The 12,664-nt window shown below is 41.4% G+C and overlaps 1 protein-coding gene across 1 annotated transcript in view; it reads right to left on the reverse strand.

The window, feature by feature from the left end:
- DNAH8 (dynein axonemal heavy chain 8) overlaps window positions 1-12,664 on the reverse strand; it is a 413,702-nt gene that overhangs the window by 211,953 nt on the left and 189,085 nt on the right. Inside the window, exons 37-41 of the mRNA XM_027771927.1 lie at window positions 11,619-11,782; window positions 10,404-10,506; window positions 7,679-7,783; window positions 6,895-7,056; window positions 2,512-2,736 (exon numbers count right to left, since the gene is read on the reverse strand). Of these exons, the coding sequence (XP_027627728.1) occupies window positions 2,512-2,736; window positions 6,895-7,056; window positions 7,679-7,783; window positions 10,404-10,506; window positions 11,619-11,782 (759 nt within the window). The remainder of the gene's footprint in view (window positions 1-2,511; window positions 2,737-6,894; window positions 7,057-7,678; window positions 7,784-10,403; window positions 10,507-11,618; window positions 11,783-12,664) is intronic.

Below are 12,664 nucleotides of genomic sequence, written 5' to 3' on the forward strand. Positions count from 1 at the left end.
GTGTGCCCAAGATCCCAAGAGGAGAATGGAGGAGAAGGGATTATGGCGTGGCCATCCCCCCTCGGGGGGGTCGGTGATTTCTCGCTTTCTGTCTCTCTGTCTCTGTCTGTCTGGCAAGCACATGCACCCTATAGCAAAAACCTCTTAAAAAAAAAAGAACACTAGACTCCCACATGGTCGAACGCTGTTCAAGTCCCAAACCTGGCAGCTTGCTTTCTCATTTTTCATCTCTCTATCTCTCGCTTTGTCCCTCTCTGGTCAAATTAAAATAAATAAAGTTAAAATAATTTAAAATACAAAAACAGAAACAAAACTCAGCCAGGCATGTGTGCATGCATGCCCAAAATCCTAGAGGAAAATGGAGAAGGGACTGTGGCATAGCTCTCCCTCGGGGGGAGGAGGGGGGCTTCTTGCTTTCTCTTTCTCTGGTGAGCAAAAACCTCTCTAAAAAAATAAAAGTTACTTTCAGATAACACCTGAAATTAGAATTAAAGCCCCACTGTCAGGCCTCTGTTCTTTAACACAGATCCACAACCATGGAGTGGCAATCAGTTAGCTACTTCCATAATCTGTTAAGGAAGAAGGACAGAGAAGAAGAACAAGAGAAAAATACCTGATATATTTGAGTTCTTACTGTATAAAAAGGCTGTTCTAAGTATTACACATAGGAAAATAATATGCATATATATTCTAGCATTCGATTTCATTTTAGCTGGGATGCAAACTAACCATAAGTTCAATGGTGACTAAGACAGAAAGTAAATGGTTTCATAGTTTTCACTGTATCCAGGTTTGTCTGGGTTTTTTTTCCCAAATAATTATTTTCTAAACATTTTATTTATTCATTCATTTATTTTAATTTGACCAGAGAAGGACAGAGTGAGAAAGAGAGTGAGAGGGAAAGTGAGAAAGCAAGTCACCAAGTCCAGGACTCAAACTGCGGTTAGCAATGTGGGAGTACAGTGCCCTTAACCACCACACCACCTGCTGGTCCCATGTTTTTAAATCCATTCTGTATGAGAAGCAAAGCTTTGCTTAGCACTTAATTTTTTTTGGTTTTTTTTTTTTTTGGATTGGGTGAGAGGTTTTTGCTATAGGGCACATGTGCTTGCCAGAAAGACAGAGAGAAAGACAGAGAGACAGAAAGCGAGAAATCACCCCCAGGGAGATGGCCACACTGCAATCCCTTCAGCTCTGATCTCTTCTCAGGATCTTGGGCACGCATGCACACGTGCCCTATGTGAGCTTAAGCCACTGGATCTGGAACTCAAGCCACGGTTGACTACATGGGAGTCCAGCAACATAGCCATTATGCCAACTGCTAGTCCCACTTAGCACTTAATTTTAAAAGAAATTTCTCCCATGGGACTTCAGTTTTAGGAGTCACTAGGAAATGCATAGACAACAACCTCAACGGTATGCTCATAGTATATTTCTTGAGGTGGACTTCAGTGGAAGTGAAAACATAATGATAATTGCAATTCAGTAAAATCAAGCCTGCAGAAGGCCAAAGCAATATAATCTAAGTATTCAGCTTGACCCAGAGATAATTCCTAGAGTAGTTTTTCTTGAACTTTAATACACGTACATATGAATCACCTGTAGTCTTGTTAGAATGCAGGTTCTGATTCAATATGTCTATGGGTAGAGGGAAGGGAAAGTTGCAAATTCTGCTTTTCTAACAAGCACCTAGGTGATGCCAATGCAATTGGTTGGCATGTAACACTGTAAGAAGCATGAATACAGATTGCAGAAGAAGAGATGGAATGACTACATGTGCTTCGAATAATCTTTAATAAATATAATTTACCTGATCAGGACTTTTGATAAAGCTTGAAACAGGTCGTCTGTAATTGTATACTATGAAATGGGGCCTAAGCTATATGAGTTTTGTCTCGCTCATGAAGGAAAGAAATGCTGAAGAGATGACTCAAATCAAGTAGAATACAACGATGGCGGTTAAAGATGAAGATTGTCAAATGGTGGTACAAGTATATGAAAACCTATATCCCTACCCCATAACAGAGAATATCTGTGTTAGGAGAAACTGGTCTTACTTATAGTCCTATTTCCAAAGAGAATTTGAATCATGGGCCCTACATAACCTCCTTGTCCAAATCAAATCCTTGATGCCCTGTTGGATACCATCAATGGGACAAACAGCCACGAATTCTCCAAACCTTAAGTCCACACTACCTGGACTTTCTTCCCAGCTGGCCCATCACAGTTCATGATCAACCCCACTTTAAATTATACAATGTTCCTAGTTATTTGGTTCAAGGGAACAATCGGCTCATATTACATTACTTGGTTCCAGATTCTCAAAGTATCACATGAATAAGCATATATGGTTGCTTAAACCAGACAAGATATGGTATAAGTGGAGATATGGAAAAGGGCAAAGCAGGCAGGATGTTCACATAAGAGAGGCAATATGTATAATCCTTAACTGTGCATTGTTAATTAGGATACTAAATTACTTTAAAATAAAAAAAAAAAGAGATACTTTACCAAGTCATCAAAAATATCTCTCTGATGCACATGGATGGTAATTAGAGTTTCGAATTTCACTCTGTCAAACTTGGTTAGGTCATGCGTTGTCTGACTAATAAGAGTATTTAGAATATCCAAAAATTTCTGGTTGGTCACTTGCATGATTTTCCTGTCATCTTTTGCATTATTTAAAGCCTCTTCTGAATCGTGTGTCCATAACATTTGAATTCCCAGAAGCCCAACCTACAAATCCAACAGATAGATATTTACATTTTCCAAATACTGACAGCACATCTGCAATAAAGTTTGGTGGTCGCTTACTCACAGTAAAAGGGAAATGGGGTTTTCCTCACTTTGAACTGAAAAAGAGACATGCATTTCCCTGCTCACCAAGGAGGGAAAGCATTCACCATTCTATTAATATTTAATTGCTTCCATGTAGTTAGCTAAGCAATTTTTTAATGGCTACCACGTAGTGAACTGTGTGTGTGTTACAGAAGATGCTTGGGAAATTTCTATAGAGCACCTGAGACACCACCAGACATAAACGTGCAATGATTTCTTAAAAGCAGACAGAAGTGTTTTTCTGTTTAAGTCATTGTATATTGTATATTCTTTCTTAAGCAGGGTTTTCAAAAGGTCTCTTTGCTCTTTTTTTTAAAAAAAAAAAATAGAGAGATTTTTGCTATAGGGCGTGTGCACTTGCCAGAGAGACAGAAAGCAAGAAATCATCCTCTGGGGAGATGGTCATACCACAATCCCTTCTCCTCCACCATACTCTTGGGGTCTTGGGCACGCACTCACATGATCCCAGCATGAGTTTTAAGCTGTTAGGTCCAGGACTTGAACCACGGCCGACTACATGGGAGTCTAGCGATGTATTCATTATGCCATCTGCTGGTCCCCATCTCTTTGCTCTTCTAAAAACAACATGCTGCCTATCTCCTTCCTTAATCTCTCTCTCTCTATATATATATAGCTACATGTACTTCTCTGCTATATATTTATCTATGGGACAAAGAGACAGAAAGTGAGAGGGGAGAAGCGTCTCCTTTCTATTCAGATGAAGGCATAAAGAAATCACTAGTGGATATCACCTTAGACCTACAATTTATGCCCCCAAAAATCTAATAAAAGTGGTCTGAACATGCTCCACCCTCAGCGCCTCACTAAAACAGTTATCCACATTGAGAAGCTGTTTTTTGGACCAAAGAAAAGAATCTCATGCGCGACAGAGGACTGAAAGTGCAGGGAGTCGGTAGGTACTGCTAGACAAGAATAAGGTCTGCTTCATCAGAGCCCTGATAAACTTCCTGCTCGAGTACTGGCCACCTCAGATCAGGGGAAGAGAAGTGAAAGCATGCGGCTGAACTGAGCAATGGGACCTAGAGAAAATAGCCAGTGTCAGGCGGCCTCCAAGAACAGCGTGAGAGAAGCAGAATATGGCCCAAGCTAGGAAAGGCAGGTAGGAAAGAATACAAAAGCAAGGCAGTGTAGAGCTGGGGAATTTAAACACCACATAGGCCAGCAGAGCCGGAAACACCACCGCATGGTAGAATATATCCAGAAACAGTCTTTAGAATTGTGATCCTGAGTTACCAAGAAAAGTTTAAATCATGTCTTTATGTTCAGGCTAAAATCAGAGGACTTCATGGAAGTTGCTTTATTAAAATAAAAAACAAAATCTGCCAGCATTTGGTGTGGTAGTTAAGGCTCTGGACTCCCACATGGATGGCCATGGTTTGAGTCCCAGACCTAGCAGCTTACTTTCTCACTTTCCCTCTCTCTCTTTCTCTCTCTCTCTCTAACTCTTATGAGCACACATGCCCTATAGCAAACTTTAAAATAATAATAATAATAATAATAATGATGATCATAAATAAAACTAAATACAATAAATAATTTTAAAATAAATAACAAAGTACATTTAATCTCATCAGTGATAGTTGATGACTATAGTAAGCACATTTAAAAAGACTAAAAGACAATACACTAAAATATTAATGGTCATTTCCAGATGGAAGAAATATGAGAAATTTTTATTTCTACTTTTATGTTTTTCAAATTTTTCCAAATGTTTGCAGCAGGGATCCATTCTACCCATCATTTTTAGAATATGTTTTAGAATAAAGTAGAGCTGAAATTTTAAACAATTTTAGAAATTTTTTTCTTAGGGTTTTGCCATAGGACGTATGCACTTGTTGGAGAGAGACATAGAGAGACAGTGAGAGGGAAAGCGAGACATTCCCCCCACCTCCCGCCTCGGCAAGGGTGGCCACACCACAATCCCTTCTCCCCCATTCTTTTCCTGGGATTTTGGGCATGCACACACACATGATTTTCAAGCTACTATGTCCAGGACTTGAACCATGGTCAGCCATATGGAAGTCCTTAACCACTATGCCACCTACTGGTATTAGAACATATTTTTAAATTAATTTGCTTGTGGGCAAATTTTATTTATTTGGAAAAAAAAACTGCTTTAAAAATAATGACTATGTTTACAGTGAAAATCCTGAAAGCTAGTCACCCCTCCTGCTTAGTCTGTATATATAGTCTATATAATGTCACCACTATTCTGAACTTGCTCTCAGTACTCCTCCTGATGTTAAATCCTCAGTCTAAATTAGACTGAGTCTCTCTTCCAGAATATATAGAGTTGAGCTTTCCTGGAAGATATGTTGATTTAATTTAAGGAACTATTTTCTCAGCTTACCAAGAAAAGTATATTATGAAGTTTTATCATAAAGGTAATAATGCTAATAAGAATATTAAAGTTTCCCAAGGATATTAAACAATATAAAAAAACCCCACAATATTAAAATAGTCACTCTAATAAAGGTTAGAGATGTCTGTACTATGTACTTCTGCAGCTTGAATAATTTCATATCATTTCAGCTGTCTTCACTGTGTGTGCACTAATTCAAGATTTGGAGTTCAAGCTGAAGAAATATAGTTTGAGCATAAATTGCCCATATTTTCCTTAGATATCTCTTGCTTTCTATCATACACTCTCTCTGACCCAGATCACAAATCATTACTTTTCATTATTTTGAATGAAAATTTAATAAAAACCATTGGCCCCTCATTTTCTATATTTTTTTTGAGAGGTTTTTGCTATAGGGCGCATGCGCTCACCAGAAAGGCAGAGAGAGACAGAGAGATAGAAAGCGAGAAATCACCTCCCAGGGGGGATGGCCACGCCACAATCCCTTCTCCTCCATTCTCTTCTTGGGATCTTGGGCACGCACACACACGCACCTGGCATGAGTTTAAGCCGCCAGTTCCGGGACTCGAACCACAGTAGACTACATGAGAGTCCAGTGACATAGCCATTACGCCAACTGCTGGTCTCAGATTTTAATAATACTTGACACATTACAATGAGCTTCTAAGAAACACGGAACAGGAGAGTTGTTCAAGACAACACCTGCTTCAACCCCCTCACGGTCTCTCTTTAAATAGTTGCATGAGAAAGCCTTCTTTAACAGATTATGACAAGTGTTAATTACTTCAGAAAATCAACAAGGCAAGATGGATTTCATTTCAGCAAAAGGTATGCTCATTCTTTTGATATATGTTCATATCTGTATCATATTGCTCTATGTGTTGACATACATGTATATCTATAGAATAAAATTTTCTATAACTGTAAAACCACTAGAACATATCAGTGTATTTTTTTGGAGAGGTTTTTGCTATAGGGCACGTGCGCTCGCCAGAAAGACAGAGACAGAGAGACAGAAAGTGAGAAATCACCCCCCAGGGGGGATGGCCACACCACAATCTCTTCTCCATTCTCCTCTCGGGATCTTGGGCACGCACACGCACGCACTCAGCGTGAATTTAAGCCACCGGGTCCAGGACTCGAACCGCGGTCAACTACATGGGAATCCAGCAACTTAGCCATTACGCTAACTGCTAGTCCCAAGTATATATTTTTATTGATGACAGACTAGTGGCATGTCCTCTTCTGGGGGACAGGATGGACTGAACTAGAAGCTAGAGGCTGACCAGCAGGAAGCTCAGGTTAAATGACAGTGGGTAGGTCTCTTAACTAGTTCAGAGCTCCAACAACCTCCACGTCATGAGGCTGACCACCTCCTAAGCATCCACTCTCCTTCTTTTTTTTTTTAAGAATTATTCATTTAATTTTTATTTATCATTATTTTTTTTTTTAATTTGCTACAGACAAGACACACGAATCACCAGAGAGAGACAGAGAGAGAAAAAGAGAGAGCAAGAGGGAAAGTGAGAAACAAGCCACCAGGTCCAGGACTCAAACCTTGATAGGCCAATTCGGAGTCCAGTGCCCCAACCACCACACCACCTGCTGGCCCAGCATCCTCTCTTCTTATTTCTATTTATTTTAATCATTATTTAAACATCACATATTCTCACCTGTGCTGGAAAGTGGTGAAGGAAAGGTAAGAGTTGAAATCCTGAATCGCTGATTTGATAGAATGCGGATCTAATTATATTATGCAATGACGACATTTGCATTTTCAACAATTCCAGAAGCCAGATCTCTACAGGACCTTTGGCCATAACAGGACTGTCCAACTAAAACATACATTGGAAATATATCACAAATCGACAATCATTCGGTATTTTTTTTTAAGAGGTTTTTGCTATAGGGCGCGTGCACTCACCAGACAGACAGAGAGAGACAGAAAGCAAGAAATCACCCCCCCCCCCAGAGGGGATGGCCACGCCGCAATCCCTTCTCCTCCATTCTCCTCTCGGGATCTTGGGCACGCATGCACACGCGCCCAGCGTGAGTTTTAAGCCAACGGGTCCGGGACGCGAACCGCGGTCAACTACGTGGGAGTCCAGTGACATAGCCATTACGCTAACTGCTGGTCCCATCATTTGGTATTTCTACAAATGTCACACAACTTAATGAATCAGACTACCTCAATGCAAAGCAAATTGTTTCACATTTTATACAAACTATCGAAAATATTGGTAAAATCATCTAATACTATCATCTGGAAAGGACAATAGAGCTCATCATTTAGCTCATCTAAATGGTCTGTCCAAACCAATCTATAACAAAGCCGGGGTTATTAAACTAGACCTGTCTACCCCCTTCTCTCTTTTTCCTCTTTTTGTGAGAGACTGTTTTCTCCTCGGTCTAACTTTTTAAAGAAATTCTAATAAGATTTTAACGACAGTACATTACAGGAATTTTTTCTCCTTCTCGTGATATGACGGCCAGGATACGATCGTAGTCCTTGGCATGAAACGTCACCTCGTTTATGTTGTCGGATATGGCAGGGAGATGAGGCTGTAAGACAGAAAAATCACACCTAAGGCTAAACACGTGACCTGTGGAGAGGCTATCAAGAGTTTTGGTTTTTTTGGTTTTTTTTTTTTTAGAGGTTTTTGCCATAGGGCGCGTGTGCTCACCAGACACAGAGAGAGAGACAGAGAGACAGAAAGCGAGAAATCACCCCCCTGGGGGGATGGCCACACCGCAATCCCTTCTCCTCCATTCTTCTCTCGGGATCTTGGGCACACACGCACACGCTCCCGGTGTGAGTTTAAGCCACCAGGTCCGGGACGCGAACTGCGGTCAACTACGTGGGAGTCCAGCGACATAGCCATTACGCTAACTGCTGATCCCAAGAGTTTTAATATATTTTTACCTTTACAGAAGATTAAGCATTTATTTCTTTGATGTGAATAAGAAGCGAACAGACTCTGCATCGATCCTCGTCTGACTTGGAGGCACACTTTGTCAATCCAACTCTATGGAATGTTTTCTCTGGGTCCTGCAATGCCCTCACTTACACTGGACAGACTAAACTAGTGACTGTCCCCCTCTTCCACATGGAAGCTGGGCCATCCTGCCCAGCCTTCTGCCCTCGCAGCCACAGCTCAGCTCAATCCTGCCCTCACCTGGCTCTGTTTCTGCCCTTCATGGTGCCCTTCCCCCATTCTCTTTTCTTATTCTCATGACTCCCTGGAAACTAGCAAAGAGGATACCATTAGCCATTTCCCAGATGCCCTAAACAGAAATGGCCAAGGAGTGGGAGTTTCAGCTCCTCCCACACCCAGTTATCTCTAGTTTTTCCCTCTCCTTGAAGTACTGCTCTTGGAAATAGCTACAGGCATTTGAGAACCATTGGGAAAGAATAAAAGACAAATCCAAGGTCCAGCAGGTGGCATGGTGGTTAAGACACTGGACTCCCACAGGGTCAACCATAGTTTGAGTCCTGCATCAGACAGTCTGAAAATCACACCAGGCATGTGTGCATGCACGTGTGCCCAAAATCCCAGGAGGAGACCGGAGGAGAAGGGGTTATGGTGTGGCCACCCCGCCCCCCAAGTGTGATTTCTCAATTTCACTCTCACTTTCTCCCTCACTATCTCCTCTCTGGCGAGCACATGTGCCCTAGAGAAAAAAACATTAAGAAGAAAAAAATCTAAATCCATACTTGGTCTAAGAATAGTTAGAGGGACCAAGTTGGTGTAATGGCTACGTCACTAGACTAGCATGTCGACTACAGTTCAAGTCCTGGACCTGGTGGCTTAAACTCACACTGGACACGTGTGCGTGCGTGCCCAAGATCCTGAGAAGAGAATGGAGGAGAAGGGATTGCGGCGTGGCCATCCCCCCTGGGGGGTGATTTCTCGCTTTCTGTCCCTTTGTTTCTCTTGTTTTTCTAGTGAGTACACATACCCTACAGCAAAAACCTCTCAAAAAAAAGAAAAAAGAATAGCTAGAGTAAAAGATTTTAAGAGATAAACTGCATTTAGTAAGCACATAGTCTGTCTGTGTTAAATATTTTCCTGTGCATTGCCTCCTCAGGACAATCCTATGCAGTGGGAACAACTACTGTCCTGATTTTACAGATGAGGAAACAGGCAGAGGAAATATCATGAAGCTTGCCAAAATCAGACAACCAGTGAGTGGCCCTCTATCACCAAAAGCACTGGATTGCTTCAAGTTTATGGGCTCTGAATCCACAAAAAATGCAATTTTTTTTTTTGGAGAGGTTTTTGCTATAGGGCACATGCGCTTGCCAGACAGACAGAGAGAGACAGAGAGACAGAAAGTGAGAAATCACCCCCCAGGGGGGATGGCCATGCCTCAATCCCTTCTCCTCCATTCTCCTCTCGGGATCTTGGGCACGCATGCACACACACCAAGTGTGAGTTTAAGCCACCGGGTCCAGGACTCGAATTGCGGTCGACTACATGGGAGTCCAGCGACACAGCCATTACGCCAACTGCTGGTCCCAAAAATGGGATGTTTTATTATCAACATATTTTTTTCTGTACCAGAGGGTGTATGCATGTGCCAGAGAGAAAGAATGTGCCCCCCCAATGGATTCTGCTCATGCCACAATCTCCTTTCCTTCAGTACTTTTTCCCATTATGATCCTGGGTATGAGCACACACGCACACACACACACACACACACACACACACACACACCACAGCTGGCATGTGTTTCAAGTCACTGGGACTGGCACTTGAACCATGGTCAGTCATGTGGGATCTAGCTCCCTCCACATAGCACTTGACTACTGTACTAAAGGGCAGAATAATTTTTTTTAAGGTTTTTGCCAGGGTACGTGCACTGACCAGAGAGAGACAGTGAGAGGAAAATTGAGAAATCACCCTCCATGGGGATGGCCATGCTGCAATCCCTTCTCCTCCATTCTCCTCCTGGGATTTAAGGCATGCATACATATCCATCCAACACCAGTTTCAAGCCACCAGATCCAGGACTTGAACAGCTGTCAGCCATTTGGGAGTCCAGTGCCTTTAACAGCTGCTGGTCTCCCAACATAATTTTAATACACTTCTTTACTGCCTGCATTTTTCAGGTGTTAATGCCATTTTTATTCTTGCTTATGTATGCTGTGGAAAAGGCACCACAGATTCTTAGATGATACCTGTATGGTGTGGGAATCACTGGCTTGTCCCAGAATCTCTAGGAGAACTGGATCAGACACGAAGAAGAACCTCGGAAACAGTAATCGCTTCTTCTCCAAATACCTTCAAATAAAGTCAGTGGCGCGTTACCAAGTGATTTTTCTGAATTATCATTATTTTCATTGAAGACCTAATCGCTAACATCTTCAGTAAGACAATGGCGCCTGCCTATAGTCATCTCCATTGTCTCTGGAATGTTAGGTGAGAATTGAAGTGGATGGCACTTGGAAAAACAAAGAGACTCCGAACAGGGTTTCCTCTCATCTGTTATCTTCTCCGTTCTCACCAGGAGCCCTCCTGGGACCTTTCTAAGCGTGTCAGGAACCCCATGGTTTAAACCCAGGATGAACAAATAGTTTCTCTCCAAACCAGAACATTTTGAGACTAAAAAGGGAGATGACTAAGCATCAATCTGGAATAGAGGCAAAATTTGGACAAATTATGATGTCATCACCCCATTTCTAATAGAAACTGAGAATGAACTGCTTTTCAGAAACATTACCGATGATTTGGGCCAGTTAGTTGTTCTCTCTGTGCACATCCCTGCTCCACGCCTACACTGGGTTGAGGAGCAGCCCCCAAAATATAGGTCCATGCCCTGCTCTCCAGCATCTGTAAACGTGCCCTTATTTGGAAAAATCATCGTTGCACTTGTAACAAAGTCAAGGATCTTGGGAAAAAAGATCATCCTGGATTATCCAGATGAGCCCTAATGCCCTGACAAGTGTCCTCATAAAACACACAGAGGAACAAAAGGAGAAGGCGAGGTGAGGGCCGAGGCGGAGACTGGAGTTACGTAGCCACAAGCCAAGGAACTTCTAGAGTCACCAGAAGCCCTAGGAAGCAAGGAAGGATTCTCCTGAGAACCTTCAGAGCTGACACTTTGATTTCAGGCTTCTTGTCTCCAGAACAATGAGCGAGAAACTTTGCTGCTTTAAGTTACCCAGTTAGAAGTAATTCGCTATGGTAGCCCTGGGACACTAGTATGTCTCAACTCACCCACCGTCAAGTCAAAGGTGTCCTTCTTATAGAAATATTAAATCTAGGTGAAATGTTAAATTCCTACCCCCACTCTGGCCATCACTACCAAACCAGGAACACAGCCAATACTAGCAACTTGTTTGGATAATCACCACCGCATTTATAATGACAGGTTATTTCAAACAAAGCCTTACCCTGTAAGTGACTTCTGACATACTTCCAACTGCTCATGTAAATGGGGCAAAAGTTGTCCCATGGTTTCATCTCCAACACAGCAACTGATCACATTGGGATTCTCATGAGCTCGCTGCATTATTTTGATCCATGACTTGTCGATATTCTGAAAACGCTTTGCTTCCTACAACAAATCCATAATCAGTAAAGATCAGCATCGGGATCACTGAAAAAGCTGTCTGCAGTTCGGAATTTCCTAGAGCTCTCCAAATTCGATGCTATTAGTCTCGGGCTACATACATAATTTAAACAGATAATTTTTTAAAATCTGAATTAATTCTAAACAACCAAACCCCGAAGTTATAAAACTGCTTATTAAAATCCTGTTTTATCACAATGGGGTTTACCACTTCTTTGTTTCCTTGCATTTAATATGTTGTTCAAAGTGCCACATGATTAATTTGCAGACATATCAACTTAAAAGTTCAAATCTAGTCTTTCAGCACCCCAGGTATTTTGGTTTGATGAGCAAACTGAAGAAGCGTGAAAATAATTTGATCTCAGGACTTTAGAATAATTACAGCTCAATAGTACCCCAGAGGTAGTGGGGGGGGGTCCACAAAAAACACAAAACAAAGCTTCATTTACATTTTTGCAAGTGAAAATCTTCTATTTACTATGGATGATATTAATCTTCGCATTTAATTGCAAAAAATGCCTCTAAAAATGGCATAACATTGCCTCTTTTAAAAGTGTAACTTTCTGATTAAAAAACAAAAACACCATATTTTAGTTTCACGTTTTAAAAAATATGTTACAAAGAAAAAGCAGCCATTTTCAAAACCCTTTTATCCTTGATTTTTAATCTATGAAGGTAGGTCCTGTCTGTAGATTAAGAAATTTAGGAAGTGTAGCCTTGATTTTTGTCACATTAAAATTTTTAGTTTATTAATCCTCTCATGAAAAACCCACACAATCACCGCAGCTTGTCAAGGCAGAACCTTCACTTCTTCCACTGTTCTCTAGTCTCCAGCTCACTTTTTTCTTTTTTCTTTTTTTTTTTTAA

This window comes from Tupaia chinensis, unplaced genomic scaffold, assembly GCF_000334495.1.
Source record: "Tupaia chinensis unplaced genomic scaffold, TupChi_1.0 Scaffold000238_1, whole genome shotgun sequence".
NCBI lineage: Eukaryota > Metazoa > Chordata > Mammalia > Scandentia > Tupaiidae > Tupaia > Tupaia belangeri.